This window comes from Sycon ciliatum, chromosome 1, assembly GCF_964019385.1.
Source record: "Sycon ciliatum chromosome 1, ocSycCili1.1, whole genome shotgun sequence".
Classification (NCBI taxonomy): Eukaryota; Metazoa; Porifera; class Calcarea; order Leucosolenida; family Sycettidae; genus Sycon; species Sycon ciliatum.
In genome coordinates, this window is record NC_088643.1 from 22898854 (window position 1) to 22925553 (window position 26700).

The 26700-nt window shown below is 50.3% G+C and overlaps 2 protein-coding genes across 3 annotated transcripts in view; one reads left to right on the forward strand and one right to left on the reverse strand.

Annotated features, from left to right (window-relative positions):
* On the forward strand, window positions 1–22900 carry LOC135818483 (chondroitin sulfate proteoglycan 4-like). Of its 2 annotated transcripts, none has more exons than XM_065331879.1 (12): window positions 1–643; window positions 8895–9002; window positions 9581–9825; window positions 10434–10637; window positions 11252–11444; window positions 11747–11917; window positions 12442–13316; window positions 13614–14735; window positions 15046–15351; window positions 15701–20761; window positions 21172–21304; window positions 21872–22900. In XM_065331879.1, exons 1-12 carry the CDS (start codon window positions 544–546, stop codon window positions 22069–22071), a joined length of 8718 nt encoding a protein of 2905 aa, XP_065187951.1. In that variant the 5' UTR covers window positions 1–543; the 3' UTR covers window positions 22072–22900. The 2 variants fall into 2 exon arrangements, with proteins under 2 accessions (XP_065187951.1, XP_065187943.1); XM_065331871.1 differs by having other exon boundaries at window positions 2–643; window positions 21169–21304.
* Window positions 22901–23212: 312 nt separating this feature from the next.
* LOC135818521 (annexin-B12-like) overlaps window positions 23213–26700 on the reverse strand; it is a 12816-nt gene continuing 9328 nt past the window's right edge. Inside the window, exons 10-12 of the mRNA XM_065331912.1 lie at window positions 25373–25448; window positions 24144–24256; window positions 23213–23820 (exon numbers count right to left, since the gene is read on the reverse strand). Of these exons, the coding sequence (XP_065187984.1) occupies window positions 23698–23820; window positions 24144–24256; window positions 25373–25448 (312 nt within the window). The 3' untranslated portion in view covers window positions 23213–23697. The remainder of the gene's footprint in view (window positions 23821–24143; window positions 24257–25372; window positions 25449–26700) is intronic.

The window sequence follows — 26700 nt, forward strand, 5'->3', positions numbered from 1 at the left end:
ACTGGGAAAGAGTTGAAAGTGGCAGTGCATGCATTGCCTTATTGCTCGTGCGTGCCCAGCGTTCGTGTTTTCGACTTGTAGGTGCGCTTGGTTTGAATTTTGAAGACAAGAGTTCTCCACGGAAGGACAGGTGTCCTCTTCGTTCCTTCCACGAAATCTGAAGTGAAGGCTTTCGGCCGCTGCATGTGCCACCGGCCTCCCCGTGCCTAAGAAAGTCACTTAGTGGACCCTACGCCCCTGGCTTGTGATTGTATTTATACTGCGTCTGTCCGTGCCTGAAATCAATCAGACGCGGGAAGCGAGAAGAGTGTGACTCCCTCGGTCGAAGAGTTTGTAAAATATCCTCAGTCGAGCAGTACGGTTGCACGAGAATGTCTCAATGACACTACACTGGTGGTGGTGTGTGTGAGTTTGCTGAGCCTGGCCCGGAGCGGTGCCCGTGGAGAAGAAGAGCTTGACGGTGCTTGGAACGATTGCTGCTGCTCGCGTTCAAGCCTAGCCGTAAGGGCCAGTTACCCTGAGTAGGCGCGGCGAGAGAGCATTATGGTCATGGTGGAAACACAGTCGCTGCTGCTGCTGGTATCAGCTGTTTGGCTTTGCCCTCTTGCTTGGATCAAGTGCACTGTCAGCGCACAATCTGAAGGTATGTGTTCTTGATTGCTTGCTCAGTGTGCCTGATCTTACAAGATATTTCTAGCGGGTCCTCTGCAACATGGTATGTGCATGGATCCCTGCGCGTAAATATTCGTTTTCTCTTTTGGTTTGGTTGCGAACATTTGGCATGGGAATCCTCGAGCCAGTTTTGAACTGATTTCTAGTAGTAGTAGTATGCGTTGCATGCCAGTGATCAAGTGGGGCTACTTGTTTGCTGGACATTTTCTGGTATTCACCTGCTGTAGCCTGTAGTGTAGATGATTTTGTGCCTTTTCAGTTGTTAGACTCTAAGAATATTATTTTTAGATGTGTTTCTGGTGGTATGTAACCTCCTGGCAAAGAGGTGAAACCAACAACAGTTTGCAAGGACATGCAAGAAGTGCTCGATGTAGGGAAGGAACGAGGAAAGGAGCAGTGTTATCGAGGGTTCAACGCGACGTATCCGGTTCTAGCCATCAACCAGCTCACCTACCACACCACCATCCACTTTACTTCTCACGAGTTGCGGCACCATTCGGTCGCCGAAGAAGTGTTCGCGGAGAACCTGTCTGGCCGGCATCCACCCCTACCCGATGTGGTTAGCCTTGCAAGACTGACTGTGCTGCGAGGGCTTGTAGTGGCCGTATGGCTCCTGTGACTATCCGACAACGGAATTATCTATGGCCTTGCTGGACAAGTCGTATGTCGATTGTGGGATGAGCTAGCACTGCCGATCCCTCGCTGAGTTTCTGTTTCTGCTCAGAATCAGATCGTCCGTATCTTTACTGCCCATGCACTGGAGGCGCTTGTCGGAATTGCGGCCCGGGCATATTGTGTTGAATGTATGTTTGTATCGTGTTGCGCTGCTCTGTGATGATGTCTTACACTCGTATCCCCTACGGTGTGGGCAGCGAGGTGTTGTTTTCTTCTTGTCGCCCGTATTCACCTTCGTGTATGCACACGATGATGCTGATCCGTTCCTGATTCCCAAACACAATTACACCTTGAGGATTTTTCGCTGCTCGTAAGCTGTTCCTCACGGAATCTTAGAGGCTGGACAAGTGACGCTGTCTATGATGCGTTTATCGCACAGGTTCCCACAGGTAGATGACACGAGCTTTCAAAATGCGGTCGCAGTGCTGTAACTTCCATGGAGGTCTGTCGAGAGAACTGCAGCAGTTGTGCACTGCCGAGTGCTAGTGGCATTGGCTGGAGATGAACTGCTTCGATCATGTGTCTAACTGCCAGGGGAATCCTTGGCCTGTCAGTAAACGTCTCACGGCTGTTGTTTCACTCTAGATCCTTTGGGAGACACCGACTGTTATGTATGCGTGCATGTGTGTAGGTATGCCGCGGGCAGCTGCACACGCACTGCAGCGCTTCCAACTGGCAACGCTCACTACTCAAAGTCAGGGGTGAAGCTCAAGCAGCTGAGAACGAGAGCTCCGACCTGCAGACTTGGATGATTATTTATGAGTTTGCAGTGCTGCACAGACTTAGTGCTGCGTGTTTTTTTAGTAGCATGAGAGTGCGTGCACGCTACGCGGTCAGTTATTGGGCTGTCAGGATGAAATTTCTCCTGGCAATCCGATCCCATCAAGAACTGGAGTGGCCGTCGCAGAAATAATTATTTTAGCAAGTGCACAGTTTGTTCATGGATACTACATCAGTACATGTAGTAGTAACAGTAGTATTCGGTATTCGCTTGGCTGCCGCTAGGCGATGACGGCAAGTCGGCATTTCTCCCTTTTGCACTTTTTGTAGAGCACGAGTTCATGACCTGGCGACATGGCTAAAAAACCAGCCTGGTGTGTTGTACTTGTACTTTAAGTTGTAGAGCCAGTTTGTCCATTGTAACCTGCGGCAGCGGGCCAGAGGCAGAGCTAGAGGTAGAGGTGGCCGTGGCAGCCGTAGAACTGGTTACTCTGGTCGCACATGATAATAGTAAATACTTGTTGTGAGTTGTATCTAATAACGACTAGTAGTAGTAACTAACTTACTACTTGTCATCAAATCTGGAGCGGCTTGCACTTGTCTTTGTACCACATGTAGGTGACTCGTGCAGCATGCAGAGTGATGGTGAGTAGATCTAAAACATGCTACACAGTGATGGTGTCCAGAATGATACTCTTGATCTTGGGGATCGATATGCAGGGAACGGCGCGCGATGGGTTTGACAGCTTGGAAAGAACAGGGCCAAGCTGGGTGCACGGTTGCTGCTTCAGAAAATAGCAGCCCCACCGTGGTGCGCTGATACCACTGTCAAATGTTTTGTAGCTCACTAACGGTGCCTGTCAGCTCACCTAGTGAACTCCTTCGTCGTCGCCTCGTATCCAACCGGCCGGCACTTGGACGATCTAGTCCTAACCACGCTCGGGCTGCCTGTGCTGGTATGCTCTGCGCGTCCCCGAGTTCGCTGTGCGTTCCAGCTAAACTGAGAGTTACTTCCTTCCGCAGCGCAAGCGGCCTACACTGCGCGGCGTAGTATCGACACAAACTGTGACACTGCATGCACACGCGTGGGCTCTGTGAAGTGACCTGATCCGCAGCGGGAAAGCGGACTTTCTTCCTGTCGTGACACGGCGAGGGAACATGGCTAGACGAACGCATAATCTGATGAGATCGAGTGCATTGGATTGCAGAGATTCTTTCCTTTCTTGATGATAGAGCAGTGAATGCCTTGCGCATGTGGTCAGTCCAGGCTTCCCCATGTAGGAAGGACTTGAAACACTTTCGATTTAGATAAAACTCATCGCAACGAACTATTTTTGGTGGCGCTTCTGCTTGCGTCGACAGGTTGTGAATTGTAATCGTGGTTTTCACAGCAACCGTAGGCGTTGTGTATCTTGGCTTCATGTCGTGTGTTCGAACCATTCTTATCTCCCGTGAGTACTAGTATTTATTTCTTTTTTTTTTCTAGTACTAATCATGTCGAATCGAGAGCGTCAATTATTATCTGTCCGTGAAACGTTACCGTTTCTAAATCTAGTGTCGACGACGCGCGGACAGCTGGCCTCCTATGCGTCCTGGAAATGAGTGAAATGTTCACTTTCTGCATAGCATTTGTACTAAGATTGTAGGCTGGTGTGAAACGCCTGTCCAACCTGCCAGTCGTTGGTGAATTGCGGGGAGTAAACATTGCCCAATATTTCTATCACTCACTCAGGTACTGAGGTAGTTGAGCAATCATGTTGCTGGACCCAGCACATGAATCATGATGACTTCAAGACTGAAAGGTTGTGTAGAAGTCTTTTGTTGCGTTCTATGCTCAGCTGAGTAACATGACTGCAAGTCTGCAGTGAAGAGATCTACATGACATGTTCCAGTGGCTCCCTGATTCACACCTGGGAGTTGTAGATCGCTTTGAACTCTAGTAACCTTAGTTGAAGTACCATGGACATGACAGCAGCGTGAATGTTTGTTGCGTAGCTGCTTGTCCTGGTGATGTCCCTGTTTCAGTTGAGCTGGACGCAGGCATGCAGGTTTTATGATGTGGAGTGATGTTATTGTGACCTCATAGTCATAGTCAGTATACTACATACTTCGTGCCATGGCATGGTGAAGTCACTCTGGAAGTTTTGACCTTGAAGTTTTGACCTTGACGTAGCAGTAGTTGGAAAGGTTGTGTCAGAAACCCAGCAACGCTATAAATCACAACATGCAGGTGACTTCCCAGCATTGTCGTCCTGGATGATGTGAGTGACATCCACATATTGAAATGTACCTTTTGTTGAGTCGCTTGTGTCACCACCAGACTAAAAAATATTGTAAAGGACGTGTGTTGTGTTGTGTTGAGTCGTCTCTGGAACAATCTAGCTCAAGCTCTGTGTACTGGTGTGCTCTGATTCCGTGACACATCATTGGCATGTATGGTCAATGAGCAATGGGAAATCTCTGCTTGTGCCGTGCGGAAATGCAGTGTCTAATGTCATTAGCAGTACGCGAGGGTGCTGGGTGCTGGGCTTTCACTGTGGGGTTCAGCCGGAGCAGGAGAATTTCTGCCTGAGCTGTGGGATAATGCAGTGTCTAATGAAATTAGCATTGCAGGGTTTGAACTGTGGGTGTTCAGCCAGTGTAGGTGCACGTACAAATAGAACTGTCATCACCTCAGTCATGATGCCTTGACCAGGCATTGGGTGCATTAAAGTCACTACGGGTTTTTGACCTGCCAGGGCGGAATCTTCCTGAAGTTCCACAACTCATGCCAGTTCCTCGTATTTCAGCTGCTACTTACAGGATCAATCATTGGGAGTTTGTCCAAAGTCAGTGTGCATGTGTGTGCGCTTGTGTGTGTGTGTGTGTGTGTGTGTGTGTGTGTGTGTGTGTGTGTGTGTGTGTGTGTGTGCGCTTGTGTGTGTGTGTGTGTGTGTGTGTGTGTGTGTGTGTGTGTGTGTGTGTGTGTGTGTGTGTGTGTGGTTTATTCTTCAATGGGGCTATCCATTCATCTCTAGTGTTCTCACTTTGGTGCACAAACAGGATATGCTTCTTGACTTTTACACAGAGTCCCTTTACCTGCCACACACTGACTGAAAATAGCATCTTTCTGCCAGTGGTCGTCCTGCCTACTTGGGCCCCACGTGGCACATATGATTGCTAGGTGTATATGCCTCTACAGACTTCAGTCGTCCCCTGGGCAGTCTGGGGTGTTGGCTGCGCATGAATTGTAAGAGCAGAAAAGAGGTCTGTACATCTAGGGCATCACAACCTGACTGAGTCAGTCCCCATCCTGTATTGAGTGTGGTGAATCGTATCTGTGAACCACTGTCTCCTGGAGCCAAAGTTTTACCAGTGCTTAGCAACGTATAGAACATAACAATGCCAGGAAGTGTGTCATTTCATCATTATCGTGCTTAGTACAGACTGTCAGTGACTGCCAGTCAGCAGGAGGTCCTGGAGCTTCAGCTCAGCCCGTAGTGAGTGACTACTGACTATCATTGCATAACTGGGAGGATTGAAGACCTCTGGATGAGGAAGATAAACACTGGGTCTTGCAGATAAGCAGACTGATCAAAGCGTGTGTCACACTATGTAGATAGTAGACACTTCAGTGATTTTGTGTGTACTCGAGGAAGAGACCTGTGAGTCATAAGGCACAGCGGCTAAAAGTCAAAGTTGGGAAAGGTCCTGATGTTATCACGGGTCGATGTGGTTCAAATAACCTGTGCCTTATCACTAAGGTTGAGAGTCTACTTGACAGCTATACACCCGCAACACTGAGATTAGTGACTTCTGCTGGCCACAGAGCTCATGAAGCACGACACACTTTCAGAGAGCCATAACCTGCACCTACTTTTGAAATACTCCCTGATTCTCAATGTCACGGCTTTGGGTTGCGAGAGTACGTTTTGCATGCAAGTTTCTTGCCGCACTTTGATTATTGTTCTTTGTAGGTAGCAGTACATGTGAAACGCAGCATTCCCGCATGCGATTACCTGGCTCACTTGCAATTTTGTGATTAACATGTATAAGACAGATGATGAGAATGGAAATTTGCTACCTGGCAGGGGAATGGCCTGGAGAAACCAGTTTTTCGGAAGCCAAAATTGGAAGGGATTCTGTCAGTTAATGGATGTGGATGCACATGTTGCAGGAATTCTGAGTATTTTTCTGTGGCAACAGCCTTTACCACTTCAGACAATTGGGCAATTTCTGTTCACATGTCCCTTGCCAATTTTGGCTACAAGTGTAATTGGTAATTATCTTGGAAGAAAGCCGTTGACAGCATAGTCAAGGGACACTTGTGTTCGGGGTGGTGTCAAGGCTCTAGGTCTCTTCTTGGGAAGTAGTTCACACGTTTCTAGCCCAGCATTGGTGGCACTGAATTGGCTGCTTTCAGCTTGTAGAGGACTCTTGTGATTGCTGAATGAGTCCGGACCTGTTCCTTGACAGCGTGTCATTGTGATAGGGATTACCCCCAATGGGCTGGTATACAGTAGTCGTGCCTTGCACTTGTCTGACTCAAGTCACTTGTGGTTGTGTTGCCAGCAGATCCAATTGAGCCACCAAGTAGGCAAATATGATGAGTATATTGCTGGAGACATTTATGTCCATACACTTGACTAGTGCAGTAAGTAGGGTAATTGTAATTGGCACAGTCATCATGCACTTGTACGTACACCGTAGTATTCCTGTGGAGGTCACCAATCCTTTCAAAGGAAACTATTGCCCTTACCCCATGCCTTCCAATGTGTTCAAGTCTGGGTCCGGGGTAATAGTACATTGGATAGCATTGGTAACCAGATGGGATGACGTTCCCAGTTCCTGTGCCACATAACTAAATTGAATGTCTGGACGGGTACGACCTGGATACTACTACTACTAGTAGTAGAAGTCCAGTGGAGTGTGCACTTGAGTGTGAGGGTGTCGGGAGATAGGGAGATAGCTAGCAATCCTTATACGCCCATGGCGTATACTGTATTTAGGAGTGGTGGTGCCAGGCATATAGTGCACCAACTGGTTGGGTTGCCTGTGTCACAATGAAGTGTGGCTGCGTTTGGTCACGCTACATTGCGCACTTGCTTTGCGCAAAGAGTGTTTGGGAGTGAGCAATCATTTGTCTCTGCTCCACGTGTTATGTGCGGCGGCCCCAGTTACAGAATCTGATGTGTTTTCGTAATAGCATTCTCCTTGGGCTATGACCGTTCTTCTAGTTGGGGACAGATTTCTCAGGCCACATACCCTATCAGTACCCAGATCGTGTAACTACGATGAGATTGCACTTGTCCCCATTATCCCCTAGGATGTACATGAATGGTCCTTTGCCATGCCATCTATACTACAGAGGCAAGACGTTGGGAGAGGTAGAGAGACAGAGGTTTCCTCCAAAGTACAGAGCCTGATCGAACTCCAGCAGCTGGTCCATACTCAAGTGGGAACATGTGTAGGAGGTCCCAAGAGATCTTATTCCCTACATCATTAGTAACAAGGGTGACAATTACATATTCTGGCCATGCCCTCACAGTAGAAATTTGTCCTCAGGCTAACTATCCCTAAAAGGTAATTAGTAATAACAATTACGACGCTTTGGCTCCTTCCCACCAAGTTCAACACTGTGTACAAAAGCTTGCAGGTGCCGGGGCAGCTCCAGCTCTCTGAGTTGATGACACTGACATCACTTGCACCATGAATGTCGTATCTCAGGAGTCTAATGTAATGCAATCACCTGGAGTGTCAAAGCGTAGCAGTTTCCTGGTGCTTTCCAAAGGCTGGCGGGAGTCCTTTGCCACAGTCTGTCATCTAGACCTTGACCTTCCTGTGCCTGACCACTTTGCAATGGTGCTCTTCCCCCCTGTGCTCGGCCATGCGCGAAGTCACGGGAATGCACCACAGTGATCCACTGTCACACTGAGCCAGTCTTCAGATCACATTGCAGCACAGGCACTATAAGCATCCAAGCACAGCACGCACCACAGCCTGGGTGGTGTATGCGGGTCAGTTCTACTGCTGCTGCTGCTGACATCAGTGATTCAGTGTCCAGTGTCCCGGTAGTGTTTGTTCTGTGAGGATCACAGGAAGCTAGATCTCAAATGCCTCATCAGCTGTGGCTCTCCTTGATGAACGAGGCCAAGGTGAGAGCAAAGGAGAAGAGGAAGGGAAGATGATCATGAATCAGACAGGGCTCAGTTGATGCTGAGTGAATGTGGCATTTCCTCTCGTCGTTGACGACTCTGAGCTAACCCAAGGATACACTCGTGTGTATCAATGGTCAAGCGTGATACGACGCATGTGCAATGCCGCTGTGGTATGCATAGACAACAAAAACAACACCTTAATTATGGTCCAGACAGTCTGAAGAATAGCAGGGAATCCACTGATCGTTTCCACCTACATGTGTTATTTTACCTACAACCATCATCATGCATGTACGAGATCACACTCATCATTTCGTGATGACAAGATCAGATAAGTTAGGAATGCGTGCCCAGCCCCTGTGGATCACGCTCTCGCATCCAGTACTGACGAGATCTGCTCCCGGTGTATCGAAATGGAAATTTATGTACCTTGTCTGTCGTCGGTCATCAACTTCATCTTGATACGTTGCTGTGCATCCCCGAGGTGTTGTGCGCATGGCCCATGACTTTGCACATGCCTTTTGCCAAAACATGCATATACTGGGACAAATAGCTGCACACGTATTTGACGGGAGAACTTGAAGATTGTTACAATGGCGCATGTGTTTTTGATGCACGTTTACACTCCACATGCAGATGCGGCATGATAACAATTTTACTTCTTTGCTTGTTACTCTTTGCTGTGCGCAGTGTGCAGGAATTGCATTGTTCATGAGTCGACGTGTTCACCGTACGATGAACGATGTCTGGACAACTCTGCATTGGCATCAGGCCAAGCAAGACTACAGTCAGAAGCAGGTGAGTTGCTGGCGGTCATTGTCTTGAGCATGCGTGCGTGTTGTGTGTATGTGTGTGTGTGTGTGTGTGTGTGTGTGTGTGTGTGTGTGTGTGTGTGTGTGTGTGTGTATGTGTGTGTGTGTGTGTGTGTGTGTGTGTGTGTGCGTGTGTGTGTGTGTGTGTGTGTGTGTGTGTGTGTGTGTGTGTGTGTGTGTGTGTGTGCAGGCGTACATGGGGCTTCTTTCATTACTTTTACTAGTAGGTACAGTGTCATGTGCAATTGTCACATTCATTATTGAACTGGTCACTTCTTCTAATATGAACATGTCACATATTGTAGCTTCTCCAGGGGGATGTGCAATGAGTTTTGTGAAATCATGAAATTTGAACGGCATTTGGTTTCTTATCTCTGTTCCCAATGCATGTATGCATCCACGGGTTGTGATTTTATCAGCTAGCTCGTTTGTTCATGCATGTAAGAAGTCATTGTGAGCGAACAGGAGGTTCTGGTCAGTGCTTGGCCGATTAATTAAGGCAAGCATCCATTGTGTCTCCTCCTGCAAACAACATTCATCTGTCATTCTATGTGCCTCTCATAGCCTCGTTCAATGGCCTCTCCCACATGAGATTCAACTCACGGCTTGGTGGCTTGCTTCAGTTCGTGCGCCTGAACTTCATCACCCGCAAGCATGGCGGCATGCTGCTTTACGCACCCGGTACTGAGGGCAGCAGCTTGCTAGTGGAGTTACGGCACGGCCGCGTTGTAGTCATCGTACAACAGCTCGGCCGCACAGTTCAAATCAACTCGCAGAATGGCGGCTTCAACGACAGTCGCTGGCACAAGGTAATGCGCATTTGGACAATCTTTTTGGGGCCTTTTTGGCTACTCTTTTCTGCACTATTCCTATCACATCACCACTGTAAAAAAAATCCACTGTGCCTGTGCAGCTTCCTTGTTGCCTGTTTTCCACCTGATGATAAAGCTACGAACGTACTAGCGGAAGAGTTTTGAGGATGTTGATTGTGAGGAGCCTGAAGCTAATTCTTTTCTTGAGTTTTAACTTGTTGTATTTCTTCTCTGGGCAAACCGATTACATGTACCCTGCTTGCCATTTCATAGTCCTACAGGAAAGTTTGTTGCATTTCATGGTCATACAGGAAAGTTTGTTGCATTTCATGGTCATACAGGAAAGTTTGTTGCATTTCATGGTCATACAGGAAAGTTTGTTGCATTTCATGGTCATACAGGAAAGTGTGTTGCATTTCATGGTCATACAGGAAAGTTTGTTGCATTTCATGGTCATACAGGAAAGTTTGTTGCATTTCATAGTCATACAGGAAAGTTTGTTGCATTTCATAGTCATACAGGAAAGTTTGTACAAAGCAGACCCAATCTGACATTGTATTGCTGTGAATGGTCTTGGCTGCGGTGTGTGCTGTGTGCTGCTCTAGATTGATCTGGAGTTCATCTTGGATAGGGCGGTGGTGGTTGTCCTGAGGGTGGATGGTGCCGTCGAGGGGGCCACTGCCAACGCGTCGCCACTGCAGCTCAGCGGAACTGCCTACCTTGGCGGCGTGGCCAGTTTTCGAGAGAACCCTAATCTGGGTGGTCACTTCTTTCGCGGATGCTTGGCCGAGGTTGCGCTAGATGCTGAGGTGAGAGAATATGAGACTTCTATTTTTTTAAAGTGAAACGACCTTGATTCTCAGGATCAATCCGGGGAAATGAACTGCCTGAAAAGAGAACAAGATGCCAATCTCACCAGGACTCGAACTGGGGACCTTGCTCGTCATGAGCAATATTCTAACCATCTGGAGTATGGGACCAGGCCGGCCATGATTCTAGCAGTATTTCTTCACACTGACAGTCAGGCCTGCATAGCTACATGTGATCATCTGGAGACTGTTCTGGTTCTTCTGCATCGGCATGTTTACAACCTTGCTGGTCCTGTTTACCCGAGCTGCATTGGTGGCTTTACGTTTCTGTAGGCTACTCTGTTCTAGGCCGTGCTGATCAGTATAGCAGTCAGTGCTAGCAATTCGAATATGATTCATTTGAGTAAAGAGAAAGGACCAATAAGTTACGAGTTATGACTAACAGTCCACTAACGTAATGAGATATTATACAGCCAGATAGTGCGACACCGAGGCACAAAGCTAACAAGGATATTGATACATCCAACGACCTGACACGTCCTTCTCTTTACTAAAATACTATTCGCTCAACATCAAAGTTATATTGATTCATTTGCCTTGCATATTCTGCACAGGCGGCATCCCCGTCGGCTCAACCGCTCTCCCGATCAGCATCGCCGTCACTCGCCTGGTCTCAGCTGGTCACGCACACGCAAGGAGGCGTGCGCCGCGGCTGCTTCTCGGATGTGGTGCGCAGGCCGCATGCCTCGCCAGCCGTCAGTCTGAGACGACCTCATTCACACATGCGCCTCGCCGCCTGGACTGCAGGTAAGACTGACGGGCGTGGCGATGCTGGTACACGGACAGCAGGACGATGTGTTGCATGTCGGAATTCTTTCTCACACCTCACATCAGCCTTAACCAGTGCTGGGTTGGCTGCGTACAGCCATATTGCAAGACTATATCTCTCTCTTTCTCTTTCTCTCTTTCTCTCTCTGTCTCTGTCTCTCTGTCTCTCTCTCTCTCTCTCTCTCTCTCTCTTTCTCTGGCTCTCTCTGTCTGTCTGTCTCTCTCTCTCTCTCTCTCTCTCTCTCTCTCTCTCTCTCTCTCCGTCTCTCTCTTACCTTCAGGCTCATCTTCGCTAAAGTTTGATATACGAACAGCAGCCAGTGATGGTTTGCTGGTTCTGCAGACTAACTCTCTACACCCGCCGTCGCTCAGTAATTACCTTGCGGTGGAGGTCAGCCATGGCTATGTCAGGGTTGTGGTGCAGGTATCCAGGCAAGAGTACACACTGCAGGGTAAGTCTCTTCCAAGCACTTCAGACTGAGAACTGCAGTTGCCTGCAAGTTGATGACGGTCTTGTTTACTGATTAGTTTTTCGAATAGTATGTATGTATGTGTGTGCTATCCATGGGGGGGGGGGGGCAGTGGGACATAGCAAAGAAGAAGATGGCAAATTTTGCTTAGGAAGAATTAGTACAGTTTGCTTGTTGATTGTTTTTGTCCACTCATCGCTCATGAAGTATGGATACAAAGACCTTACAGTATTGCGAACAACTTACAGAAGCTCCTAGTTGTTTGTGCTGAAGATGTGTGTCTGGACTGGTTTGGGGCACCATTGCCACACCTCTACCAATGGGTTAGAACATAACTAAGAAAGGTGTTCTCTCTCTTTTTGAATATGGGCATTTTGGCCGAATAGAAGTTGTGTTTGCAGGCTCCCATGCCATTGTCAGCGACAGATGTATTCAGTTTTTTTTATTAACCATTTATTTACCCCTGTGCTCTTGCATGCCTGTGTGATTTTCACCCTCCATTGCAGGTGACACGATGGTGAGTGACGGGACATGGCACCGCCTGCAGCTGAACTTCACGCAGCGCGGTTTGGTGATGCGAACCGACAACCGACCCGTGCAGTCCTTGTCATACCCGATCAGCGGTCTCGGCCAGGCATCGCAGTTGTATTTTGGACGTCGGGCAGCTCTTGTGACTGCACTAGGGGTGGAACGCCGCTTTCCCGTGTCTCTGCTGACGTGCTTGCGGCGTGTGCGCGTTGCGTTTGCTGACGTAAACATCCATGATATCGTCGACAGTGGCGGCAGTGATGTCCACATGATCAGTACAGCATGCTACTGGACTGACCCGTGTCACACACAGAACCCATGCGTGGACTCGCAGACGTGCATCTCTATTGCCGACTCTAGTCTGTGCAACTGCCCGGAATGCATAGTGACACGCAATGATGCAACGGTTCTAGTATCACCAACCACCACTGCCGGTCCGCTGAATGAGATGCAGATGCCGGACCTGTCTCAGCTTGAATTTGACGTTGTTACTGTGCCACTGCAAGTAAAAGAGGCTGGCTCCGAAACCACCAATAACTTCACACTCCTTGTCATCCCATCTAACCCGCAGCAGAATGTGAACCGCGTCACCGGCAGTCTTCACGGACCTGATTTCCCCGCCGAGGGCATCGATTTGGTTGTCTCGGTGGTCACAGCTCCACGTCACGGCAAGCTTCGTCTCACTAACTCCGCAACCTCACCGGCACCCAGTGTCAGTCATTTCCTTTACCAGCAGCTGACTCAGGGAGGTGTTACGTACGAACACGACGGCTCGGAGACGACGGAGGACACGTTTTTCCTGTCTTTGCTGGCCGCCACGGGCGAAGTTCTAGTGGAGAGACATGATGTGACGGTGAGTCGGTGTACTGGTGTTCATGTTCGGCTGTTCATGCCGATTCTGCCACTTTGGCTGCCGTCCTTTCGGCTTTGGTCTCCCGTGCTCTCAATCTAACCTGTGTTGCGGATGAGCATTTCTTGAATGAGGTTGGCTGTGTTGTAAGTGTAATACTGTGTGCGGGTACCATGTAACTGTGGTCATGTACGCCTGGATTGTATAGATCACAAGCCTTACGAATGACTGCAAGTTGCAACCTCTTCGCTAGTTTCGTTGATGTCTATTTCCCACTGTTTTCTTTTCTTCTTCCAACAGGTGACTATTCTGCCCATGAATGACAAACCGAGAAAAGTGAACTTATCCATCGTGCCCATAGCCGTCGGGTCGAGTATCTACCTCACATCCAGTAGATTGGCGTTTGTTGATGATGACGGTACGGCAGCGGCCACGCGGTTTGAGTGGCTCAACACGTCGCGTACCGTGCTGCCGGCCCGTCTAGAGCACGTGCACAACCGCGGCTCGCCGCTCTCGCACTTCACGCAGCAGGACGTCAACCAGAACCTTGTGCTAGTCGTTCACCTTGGCCCACGATCGGAAGCTCAGTTCGTGTTTGACTTCCGTGTCACGGACGACCTGGGTGCGACGACAACATTCAGCATGAGCATCAAGCCATTCCTGGGTGTCTTGTATCTTGATCGCAACACCGGCGTACACATTGCCTATCACGGGCAAGTGCGTATTAGCCAACACCAGTTGTTTGCCTCGACGTCGTTTGCTCATCAGTTGCCGGCACCGCAAGTCAAGTACACCGTGCATGACCACCCCACCAGCGCCGTGTTGGCGCTGCGTACTGCGGACACCGAGCACCTGATACCGACGACATCGTTCACGCAGGATGACGTCGTAGCCTCCCGTGTTGTCCTAGTGCACAACACGAGCACATCTGCGTCGCATGACTCGTTCACTTTCAGTCTGTCCAGCGGCTCCTTCGTCAGCCAGCTGCGCCGCAGAGTCAACATCACCATCAGCTTACCAGAAAGATCAGTACATCCGACTATTGTGGTTTCGTCGAGGCCTTTCGGCATCGGCGAGGGGCGTCACCGGGACCTTCCAGGCGACCTAATCTCGGTTTCACTTGATCCCGCATCGGCTAGCCGCGGGCCATTCCAAATCCGCATAACTAGCTCAGCGCGCACCAACCAGGGCAGATTCCTGCGCAGCAGGCCCTACACCATGCCGGTGACAAGTTTCCTACTGTCGGAGCTACAGCAGGGCTGGATCTCGTTCGTTCACCTGGACAGCGACGCGCCGTCGTCGGTGGTCAGCTTTTGCGTACGTGCGCACGGAGACTGGCCACCGGATGTTCACCCCCCGCCGGAGTCATGCGGTCATCAGCTGCTGGTGAATGTCAGGTTGCAGAATGATGAGGTGCCAGTGGTAAGTGGCAAACTAGTTTTAAGAGTTTCCCAATGGCTCCATCAAACAAATGTCTCCATCAGAGAGTGATCCGGGATTCTGGAACACCTATTTTTGTGGCACGAGTTGCTGCACTTAACATGTGCAGCACTTGTGGATCGGTAGAAGTGGCTTCGAATTAAATTGAACAGAAACGTTCACCAAAGTGCCGATGTTGTTTGAGGTGAAGCATCTAAAGATAAATCGAATGATTCAGTGGAGTAAGATGCTTGCTTTGATAGTCTCTCTTTCTCTTTTCTCGTGTGTATGTGTATGTGTGTTGCTTTGTTAGCTTGCCTATCAGCCAGCAAAGGTGATCAGGATACCGGAGGGATCGTGGCAGGTCATCAACAGCTCCATGCTGCTGGTAACGGACAAGGACACTCCGCCCAGAGACCTGGCGTTCACCATTACCACCACGCCGGTGTACGGCTTCCTAGCGCTGCTGCCCAACCGCAGTGTGCACGTGACCTCCTTCACTCAGAAAGACATCAACGATCACCAGCTGGTCTATCAGCACAGGAGAGGTGCTGGCCTGACTGATTCCTTCTACTTCTCAGTCAGAGACGCCGGCGCTACCAAGGGATCCCTGCCGGGGGTGAGTACTTTTGTTTTTTAAACATTTTAATGCCTATAATAGTATGTGTTGCAGTGGCTGATCTCCTTTCTGTTCTCGAACCCATGATTTCTCCAGACTCCAGAAAATTAGACTACAGTACATATCCTTCAAATCGACAACAGTGTGTCCAGTAGTGTGTGTGGTCGTGCACACGTGTGGGTACATGTACTGCTCGTTCAGCACTGCCTCCCATGCATATCCGCCCCCGGTATCATTCTAGACTGGCGGCGGTGTGGGCGAGCTTAGTGTCTTGTACATGAGTAGAATCACTGCATCACATTGTAATGAGTTCAACAGGGTTGTCCTCTGTGCCGTGTTGTTCTTTCAGGTTCAGTCGATCACTGTGGAGCCTCTGGAGCTCATGGTCAATGATCAACGACAAGTGCCACTGCTACTGTCAGCGCTTTCCAACGGGGCGGCGGACAGCATAACTGCTGTTCTGACAGAAGAAATGTTTGCGCTGTCCAGCAATGACCCGGAGCAGACCAGCGATGTGCAGTTGACTATTGCAACGCCACCCCAGCATGGCGGGATAGAGTGGACTGAAACGTCGCTCGCTGCGCCACAGTTCACCGTCGCTGACGTCGTGAATGGTAAGGTCCACTACCGACTCGCTGACAAGTATGTGCAGGCAACTGTCGACTCGTTTGAATGTGTCGCCACAATTGGTCGATCTCGACTGGAAGGAATTCGTGGCACGATCGAGCTGGAAGCCCGCCCGTTCATCTCCGCCAGCGTTTCTGAGAAGCTATTCGTGGAAATTGGTAGCACGACGGTGATTACAGCTGACGATATCCATCTTGAGTATGATCATGCTAAGCTGAGCATGCACGAAGTCAAGGCTGTCGTAACTAAAGGCCCGATGCATGGTGAAATCCTCGTCAGTGATCAGCCAGCCAGAGAGTTCTCGGCACACGATCTCGAGAACAGTGTCGTGTCTTTCCGTGGCCATGACAGTGCCGGTACATCTGACAACTTCTCATTCTACGTAACCAACGAGCACCGCAACACGTCCGTTCTGACAATACAGGTTGCCCTCTTCAACTCGCACATACAGCTCTTCGTGCACGGCCTGACGGTGGAGGAGGGTGGACGCACCGTCATCTCCCCGGACGCCCTGCTCGCGCTGGGCCCGCCGCAGCACGAGCTGCTGTTCAACGTTGAGGTCGGACCTCACCGCGGCCATCTCATATCCTGGGAGTCTGGTCGCAACGAGAGCATCAGCTCGTTTACAGCACGCGACATTGAACAAGGCCATGTCCTGTATAGCCATGACGGTTCGGAACTGGCTTCTGATTTCTTCAACTTCTCCGTATCCCTTCATCACCTGGAGAATCAATCGGCGTCGAGGCGCATCGGCCCGTATTCGGACACTGCAGTGGGCCAGCTGATCATCAAGGTCACGCGGAAGAATGACAACAAGCCGCAGCCCGTGAGTCTGGATGATGTGACGGTGGAAGTGATGCAGTTTGGCCAGGCCACGCTGACTGATCGCCACCTGAACTACACCGACGGAGACAGTGGGTACAACAGTGCCGAGCTTCTCTACACCGTCTACCGTGGCCTGAATCACGGCAGTCTCTTCATCGAGAACGAGATTGTGCGGACGTTTCGCCAGCGCGACGTGCAGCAAAAGCGACTTGTGTACAAGCATGTTGGCGCTGATGCTGATGAGCTGGTGGATCTGATGATGTACTACGTATCGGACGAGAACCCAGCTAATCATTATTACAATGCACTCACGTTCAAGATCATCCCCATGATTCTACTGGTCAACGGTAGCATAATGCACGTTGTTGAAGGCAAGAACCGTATCTTGTCGTCCGACTACCTCAACGTCATGTCCAATTTGGCTCCGCTGGACGCACGCGAAACCTTCTTTGTGCTTTCCAGCCAGTTATCCAGTGGACACCTCACCGTTAATGGACTCACACTGCAGCAGGGTGCCAACTTCTCGCTGCACGACCTGCGCAGCGACAGGGTTCTGTACGTGCACACCGGCACGGGCATGGTCACCGACTCCATCCTGCTAACGCCGCGCTACCGCAGCAAGGCGTTCCCCGCACACACCGTCAAGATAGTAGTACATGCTAGGGATCACACGCCGCCCAGTCTGCTAGCTGCGGGCACACTGCTTGTCGACGAGGAGCAGAAGGCGGTGATCACGTCCGCCATTCTCGCGGCTCGCGACGATCACGTGGACGATGCCGACGTTGTCTTTCGGCTGATACACCAGCTATCCAACGGCGTTCTGCTTGTGAACGGGCGCATCTCCAGCAGCTTCTCGCAAGCGGACGTGGACAGGAATCGCGTGGAGTATAGCCATCTGACCGGGCACTCTCTTCACGATCGGCTGGTACTCAATGTCACGGATGGTACCAACGTTGTACCCAGGATCATGCTCAACGTCACAGTCTACCCGAAGCTCATCATAACTGCTGGCCCGATCACGGTACACGAGGGTGCCTCCACGGCATTGGATGCCAGTAGTCTCCGGGCCACGAACCAACTGTACGCTGACAGTGAACTCGCATTTTTCGTTTCCCGGCATCCACAGCATGGGCAGATTGCATCTGTGCAGGGTCAAGCCGTTGACCGGTTCAACTTCACACAGCTGCAGGCAGCCCGGATACAGTATCAGCACGATGACTCTGAAACAACCAGTGATGAGTTCATGATCATGGCTCGCCATGGGAATAAGAGCAGCAATGAACTGACAGTCCAAGTCAAGGTGGCGCCGGTGAATGATGAGTACCCGCAGCGTGTAAACGAGCATCTACTGTCTGTGTGGCGTTATCATGATACCGTTGTTCCCAATACTAAGCTCTTGTACACTGATCTGGACACACCTGCCAGTGAAATCATCTTTTTCAATTATGACGGCTTCACCAATGCCCGTGGCAGTCTAGTGTCGCAGAGAGCTGGCACTCGACGGCCACTGAGGCAGTTCTCGCAGCAAGATATCAATGCCGGCGATGTGGTCTTTGTCGGGCGCAATGTGACCGGCCGAGACTCGTTCATCTTCACTGTGAGCGATGGCGTGAACGAGCAGTTCAGTGAGTTCCGTATCCGAGTGGAGAGTCTTGAACTTGCCGCGCGAGTGAACAAGAATGTCAGCGTGATGGTCGGCGGGAATGCAACGTTAGAACATGACACCGTCAGGCTGCGTCGTAATGACGACGTTGACGAAGAGAGCCTCGGTGACGCATACTTTGATCTCCTGAAGAGTCCACATTCAGCGCAGTATGGGCATCTGAAGGTTGGCGGGAGCATCGTCAATGGATTCCTGTATTCTGACTTGAGAGAGGGCAGAGTGGTGTACGTGCAGACCAGTGTTGACTTCTGGCCACCTGATGATTGGCTTGTGTTCTCCGTGCAGTCAAGCCCTGGCGTGCAGGGCATTGATAGCCTTCGCGTACGTGTTCGTATGGAGTACGGCACGGCACAGAACAGCCAGTTGCATGCCAACTCTGCTCTGCGACTGGATGAAGCGGGCTCGGCACTGCTGACGTCGGCTCACCTGAACGCGGCCAACCTTGTCTATCGCCTCGTGCATGACCTGAGCGTTCCGAGGGAGCAGTTGACAGTCACCTACAAACAACAGTTAGCAGGAACGCAGAGTGTACATGGATTGTTCAGACGCGTGGGAACCCCAACACCAGTAAACGCATTCACCCAGGCTGATATAGACAGTGGACGGATCGAGTACGTCCACGACGGTAGTGAACATCATCGTGATCATTTTGACCTGGATATCGACATCACTGACGAACGGAACACGGTCCTGAAACGTGTCCAGGAAAGGCTCCGTGTCAAAATCCGGCCTCTCAATCGCCGTCCAGTTGAGCTGCACGGTGAGTCAACACCTCTTCAGGTTGCTGTAACCGGTTCAATGCCAGTACCCGCATCAGGCTTCGTCAATGTCATCGATCGCGATCTGCCGGCAGAGGAGCTGTACTATGCCTTTTCACCGACTGCGGCTGGCCACTTCACTCTGTATGGTGAGGAGATTTCAGGCGAGGTCAACTTCACGCAAAGCAACCTGGATGCCGGCCACGTTGAGTTTGTGGCTGGCATGACACCAGGCGAGTACTGGGTGACGTGCATAGCCAGTGATGGCATACACGCACTGAATGTAAGCCTGAAGATCGAGGTATCCGAAGCGTTCCTGCAGCTTGCTCCCGGCAGTCCAGTCAGTGTGGTGCAGAAATCCTACACTGCATTCTTGGGCGGTGATCATCTCCAGATCAAGAGCAATATTCATCCATCGGAGTTGATCTTCAGCCTGAGCACAGTTCCATCACGCGGTCGTCTGTACAGGAAACTGGATGGCCTGCTTGCCAGTGTGGGGGATGCGGACCTGTTCAGCTGGGAGGATGTCCTCGATGGTAGAGTGGCGTATCGCCTGGAGGAGATGACCGACAGTGTAGACCAGTTCACCCTGGAGGAAGTCGGCGGGCAGATCAACGACAGTCAGTCCGTCGATGTAGCGGTACAAGTGAAAGCGCTCTTGACGTCAAAGCCGGTTGTTTTCGGCAATGAGGCTCTGATGGTGTTGACTCGGGACATGCTGAACGCCGACCAGATCGCCACTGGTCACAATTTCAAAGCTGTCGACTTCCAGCTAACTACCAACCCCGGGAATGGCGTGATCAACGTTCTCAGCGCCGACAACGGTAGACCGCGCAGCAGTCGCCGCCGTCGTCGACAGGTTTCAGAAGGCTTCACCTATGATGACGTGGTGGCTGGTCGTGTGGTGTATGAGCCCAAACAGGATGCCCCGCTGGCCTACGACGAGAGCTTTGAATTTCTGCTGAGTGGCCCTGAAGTACCACCCGGGGCAGGACGTCTTGACTTCACCGTGGACAGATCCGCTGGCACGAAATCGCCGCGACTGACAACAAGTTCCAATGCTCCATCATCTACCGGCACACTGTTTGCTGATTTGCCCGGTATGAAGAGTGACAAAGATGACGAGTACCTCATGCAGGTCATTATCCCAGCAGCCGGCGGTGGCTTCTTTGTCGCCCTTCTGCTGCTGACACTCATCATTGTGGCCTATCGCAGCAAGAAGCGTCAGGAGCAGAAGACCGGGCCGCAGAACAACTACGCGGGACGGGACGCCGGGGAGTCGCCGACCTCGGAGACATCATCATCGCTGTCCACGCACAAGACCGGAACGCTACGCGATGACACCATCCTGGCACAGGCCACGCCGGTGTCCGACGTTTCCAAGCCGTACGCAAGCACCACCAGCGGCGTGGACAGTGGTGACGGCACTCCGGGCGATTCGCCGGGCGCAAAGCGAGCTCATCCGTCCACCTTGCCGCGTTCCTGGAACTCCACGGCAGGCCATGTTGTCGTGGCTGGTCGCTCCAATTCAGACCAGGTGGGTGCTGCTCAGATAAACAGTGATACTACATGCACATACCGCAATCATGTTGCTTGCTGCTGTATGCTATAAGCTGAGTTTGAAAATGTCTGCCAGCAAGTTTTGAAAGTGTTGAGCAATCACTGTTTCGGGGACAGCTACACCATAGCTCAGTGGTTAGAGTGTCGCTGGCCTCAAGCGGAAATCCCTGGTTTGAGTCCTGTTGGTGAAGCCCTGAGTCTTTTTTTATTGGAAAACATTTCTAACTCAGCTCATAAGTGAAAAGTTGATATTGGTAACAAAGGTTTTGAGTAGCTTATCCAATGAGGTGCTACACTTGTATTGCATTTGATGGGTGATGTGCTGATATTGTATGGGGGATATTTAGTGTCCTTGCCCGTGTTCTGCATGCGTCTTTCCACCAGGAGATGGGCGCCTACGGACATGGTAGCACTACTCCCCACGAAGCCTTCTCAGGATCCCGACCTACAGCGATACCTCCAAACTCGCGCGGAAGCAGCACATCGCACTACTATAAAGTTTCACGGGAAGACAGTATAAGTAAGTGCATTTGTTGCGAAAGGATGATTGTCGGTTTGACTGACTGAAGGCACATCTATTCGCCATCAGGCTTCTCTGCCTTTTTCTTTCTCTGCTGCTGAAGAGATGCATTCATTCCATTGTAGTGTCTGCCCACACAGGTTCGAATCCTGTTCCCTGCACCATGTGGTGTCCTCAGATAGAGCAAAATTCTAACCAGCAAGGAGAACTTCAGACAAAGAAGTTGAGTCAGTGCGCAAACACCAAAGGAGTGCAGGCGCGAGCATACGGGTACAGGAGTTATACTGTATAGTGTATACGGAAGTGCCATCATGATACAGTGCTGGCAACTGAAATCCGACCCCCGAGCGGTGCGTCCACATTCTAGCAGTCTCTGTTTCGTAGTTTTTCCATCCCGTGTTGGGTCTTTGCGATGTGAGCGCACCGCTCAGGGGGTCGGATTTCAGTTGCCAGCACTGTAGTCATACATCGGAATATCACACAACAGAGTCACGGTGCTTCAGATTGCAGGGTACTGTGTAGCTGACAGCACTGATAACCAAATCCGTTGACTGCCTTCTCTTTCAGGGTACAATAATGATGGCCGAGGTGTGCCACAGGCCACCGAGGTAGGCGACCACATCAACAGTCACGAGAGCCTGGCCGCGTACGATCGTGTCTTCGACAAGATACTGGACAAGCGGCCGCCCACCGAATCGCCGGAGCAGAACGACGGCCGGCCATCATCGGCTATGACCGTGCTGCGCAAGAACGAGTACTGGATATGAGACTCCCAGCCACTGCCACTGCCAAATACTGGATACGAGACTCAGAGCCACTGCCACGGACTGATCAACAGTTCTGTCACGGCTGAGCTACATGACTTGCATGCCTGCTCGTTACACCCTCCACATCGGGTGCAAGCATGCACCTTCATATCAACATTCGACTTGCTTCAGGAGACTTGACAAATTCACCACTTGATGTTGCGATGATTGAAGTTTGTTATGTATTACAGTGTATGCAGTTTGAGTTTGTGTGTACCTGTGATTGTCTGCCTGCATCACTGTTCCGTAAGCCGGCGACTTTACAGTGGCTGGCACATGGACGTGCACCCTTGAGTTGAGCACGCAACCTTTCCGTTAGCTGAAGTGCATGTGCTGCAGCATCAAACCGATAATATATTTCGCTTCCGTGATCGCTTCGCTGGCTGAGCGAGCTACTGCTCCTCTTTGAACGCTGGCCACCAGCTTATGGTCTTGTTGATTCGCTAAATTGACTTTACACAACCAACTCTGCCGCACCTATCTAAGAACTTCACCTCTTTCTGACATTTCTCTTTGACCTTTTTTTTGCTTTCCTTTCCGCTATAAATGACAGTTCACAGCTATTGACTATTGTCCCTGCTGTCCCTGCAGTAAGGAGAGATTTGAATTCTATTCCTTGGATTTGGATTTTTATTCCTACTATTTGTAGCCATGCAGGTATGTCATAGGCCTGTTCACCCGTATAGATGTAGGCCCTTGCTAGTACTAACTTACATAGTCATGTAGTGCAGTTTAGAAGTCTATCTTCCTATTTATACGTTTGCAATCTACGTGACCGTTTCATCGTGAAGCAAGCAGTGGATTTGGGGGGGGGGGGGGGGGGGGAGCGGCCCTGCATAGTGCATCGTGATGGTTGCCACCCGGCGGCCGCATGTTGCTGGTCATGCAGCGGAAACACTGCGTGTCGGTGGCGGTGGTGGTACATCAGTTCAACAGACACAAACACAGAGAACTACAGTGACATGCAGCATAGAGTCTTTAGAGACTGCATGTTGCTGGCATGATGACGCGGAGAGAGACACTCTGGTTGCTTGGAATTTGAAAGTCCATGTTTTTTGTAACATGCTCACCATTTTCACTGCACTCAGTGACCAGACACTACTACAGTACTTCAGAAATGCTTTGTGATTGGCAGTTATCCAGATAGATGAATGTGCCCAGCTCCATGGATTAGGCCAGGTGTTAGAGCTACCGACCAAAATGCATTCAGTAAGGCATCGGCCGAATGCGAACAAAAGCAATGTCTAAGTTGCATTTTTAACAAAATAATTGTATGTCATTGGAAGGGTGAGAGGCTAAACCTACGAACTAGACTTTCCAATGATTGAAACACAAGGCTGGAAGCAGCAAAGCTGAACCAAAACTAACAACTGTGTTACTGCAGAAGTTGATCAATGATCAGCCAATGGGGAACTCTTCTGTAGAGAGAGAGAACAGTGTGGCTTGTTGTTGCCCTAACCCATGCAAGACAACATACATTTGCATGCACCGCAAGTATGGAGAGCTGTTGCCGATACGTTCTATAATCTAGCTTATCCTTGGGCTGGACACAACGCAGTCAGTACAGACCACGGGTCGGTTTGAACTTCAATCCTTCGTTATGGCAAGGAGCATGCGACGGAAGTCACCGCCGCAGTCATCCCGAATCCACCGGGATAGTGGCTTGCCATATGTTCGGTTGAAAGCTTCTTTCACATCGCCCAAGTCAATCTGTCCACATAGAAGTGATAGAACCATGACAAGAATCAAAGAAACATGGTCGACTCACTTGCTCAACAAATCGGATACTAGTACGCTGTCTTTACCTATCTCAGTTTCATGAAAAGTGCAGTAAGCAATCAGTAAGCATGCGGCGATAGTATACCCTCTTAGACTCCCTCTTAGACTCCACCAGCCCGGCACAAGAAGATCACCCTCGTAGTTACGAGAGACACCGTCCCTATTTCTGTGCACGATTAAAAGTTGTGCACACATGTACAATCGAAACAGGCCAGCCCCCCCCCCCCCCCATCAGTTTCGGCCAGATTAGTTACCTCTGAGCGGGAGACAACGACGCGGATGAGCCGATCTTCGTCGGTTCCTGCACCCTTCATGGACTTGTGGAGCAGCTGAGCAAAATACAACGGTGTGTCCTGGGCAACCATGACTGTTCGACGATACGTGGAGAGAGAGAGAGAGAGAGAGAGAGAGAGAGAGAGAGAGAGAGAGAGAGAGAGAGAGAGAGAGAGAGAAAGAGAGGGAGGGAGGGAGGGAGGGAGGGAGGGAGGGAGGGAGAGAGAGAGAGAGAGGCAGCAGAGAACATCACAAACGCTCAGTGCCCACCGTATTGCCTGGCTGTGAAGACTAGGTTTTGCTGCTCATGTGCAGAGTGCAGTGCATGGCTAACAAACTCCGTGTTGGAATGATTCCGTAATCAAGTAACTGGATGATGAGACTGCGGCCCGCACAACACTAGAGACCTTACAATCTTGCAAGCAGACACAATGTCATTATAGGTAGTAACTGGCTACGTGCATTACTGTCTGATTTTGTGAAGATAAGAGAAACAGCATTCCTTCATTGTAAGGAACAATGAAGAAGGCACTTGGCAGATTGTCATTATAGGCAGTCAGGTCATTATAGGCAGTCGGGTCGCTATAGGCAGTCGGGTCGCTATAGGCAGTCGGGTCGCTATAGGCAGTCGGGTCACTATAGGAAGTCGGGTCGCTATAGGCAGTAGGGTCGCTATAGGCAGTCGGGTCACTATAGGCAGTCGGGTCACTATAGGCAGTCGGGTCACTATATGCAGTCGAGTCGCTGAAGCCAGTCAGGAGTCTAGTATGTGGTCTAAATCCTGTAAACAGTCAGATGGTGGTGCCCCTAGGCCTCTACAGGCAGTTGGATCCCCAATATGCAGTCGAAGTCCTACAAACACCACGACTAGATAAAGCAGGGCACTTCCTGTCCTACGACTACATCCACTGAATGCAGTCAAAATAATGACGTGTTTGACTGTTTGGACTGTTTGGATGTGAATGCGGGGAAAAAACACGGTTTTCGAGTTAGTTGCAGAGAGGACACGACAGAGAAGAAAGCATGTACAAAGTGAAAAGTTCCTTTTTTGCGCTGCTAATGTTCTGCAGTTGGAGTCCGAATGCCACGCTATAATCATTGCCTCGCTCTTCTTTGTAGCGTCAGGAAGTCAATATGCAAGTAGGGCTCACTTCAAGAAGTAGGAAAGGCTGTGAGCACTAGAGACAAAATACAATGTTGCACCTCTCACCGACAGAGGACAGGCCATCTTCGACATTCCCAGAGAACTCCTTCTGAATGGCCTTGATGAAATCATGACCTGTAAGCTGCAGAGAAGACAAACCACGATCGATGTAAAACGTGCACAGAGAAGATCAGTTTGAATCCTGCAGTATTCGTGAGAGGCGTTCTGAGCCGAGGAACTGGATGTTTGCACCACTGGAATGCTGAAGAGCATATTTTCAGGCCAAGGCCTTTCTCAGGCACTGAAATATAATTCAGGTTTTTACAGTGCCGTTTCCATGGTTGTAGCCAATGAGCGACGTTCCCGCGGTGGCCTTGATGAGCCGATAAAGGCCCGCACGCTGTCAGCCTAGCTCTACAGAGTGCAGGGGTCTGCGTCAGTTTTCCGTTGCCATCTCAGTTCATCTCAGGACCTTGCCGTCCTTGGCTTTGGAGGAGAGTAGAGTAAGTACATGGTTGAAACCAGGTCTACAATCATCAGTAGATTGGGCATGCCTGTAGACATGACCTCATGCCCAGTTCTGTTCATTGATGTAATAAACATACAAGTACTATGATGTAAGGTAGCAAAGGTGGCTACATGTAGTAAGCAATCCAGTATTCTACAAGCTAATGGCGATGTTGACAACAGGTTTGTACGCGTGTCAGTAAAGGAGTGACAAAACTAAACAGCTACAACCTGAAAACAATTCAAAACATTCTTCTTCTTCAAGGCCAAGGGAAAAATGGCAAGAGTTCTGGCCACCACGTCCCCGACCTCCACCCCTAGGTGGTATCGCGCTTATATACAGTCTACGAGTACGAGCATCAAAGGATGACTTAACCTGAGGAGTAAATAATTGGAAAAAATGGCAAGAGATCCGTCCACCACGTCCCCGACCTCCACCCCTAGGTGGTGTCGCGCTTATATACAGTTCGCAAGTGAAACCTGACCATGAATCAAGGCCAAGGGCGCAGGCCAAGGCGCGTAGCGCCGAGGCCTGCGCCCGCGGCCGTACGCATGAGCTTTGGCAATTCTGCAACTACTTCTTCTAAAAAGCGATAGATCCAGCCACTACGTCCCCGACCTCCACCCCTAGGTGGTATCGCGCTTATATACAGTTTCAAAGAATGCCAGTGAAAACATGACCATGACTCCGATGAGCGTACGGCCAGGCAGGCCCAAGGCCCGGGCGCTGGCCAAGGCGCGTAGCACAGTAGATCTACGCACGAGGCCTTCATGTACTGATGTAAGCGAAAATTGATATGATCATCACGTGTCAGCAAAGGAGTGATAGTGTAGCCACCACGTCCCCGACCAACCTACTTGTTCTTGAGCATTGAGCAAAGAAAAAA

What these genes read in the sequence shown, in the direction of transcription:
- LOC135818483 (XM_065331871.1), top strand. Translation starts at nt 544, where the DNA reads ATGGTCATGGTGGAAACACAGTCGCTGCTGCTGCTGGTATCAGCTGTT. An exon ending in AGGTTGCGCTAGATGCTGAG is followed by an intron (nt 10,638 to 11,251) that starts GTGAGAGAATAT and finishes TATTCTGCACAG; the next exon opens with GCGGCATCCCCGTCGGCTCA. An exon ending in GCAAGAGTACACACTGCAGG is followed by an intron (nt 11,918 to 12,441) that starts GTAAGTCTCTTC and finishes CCTCCATTGCAG; the next exon opens with GTGACACGATGGTGAGTGAC.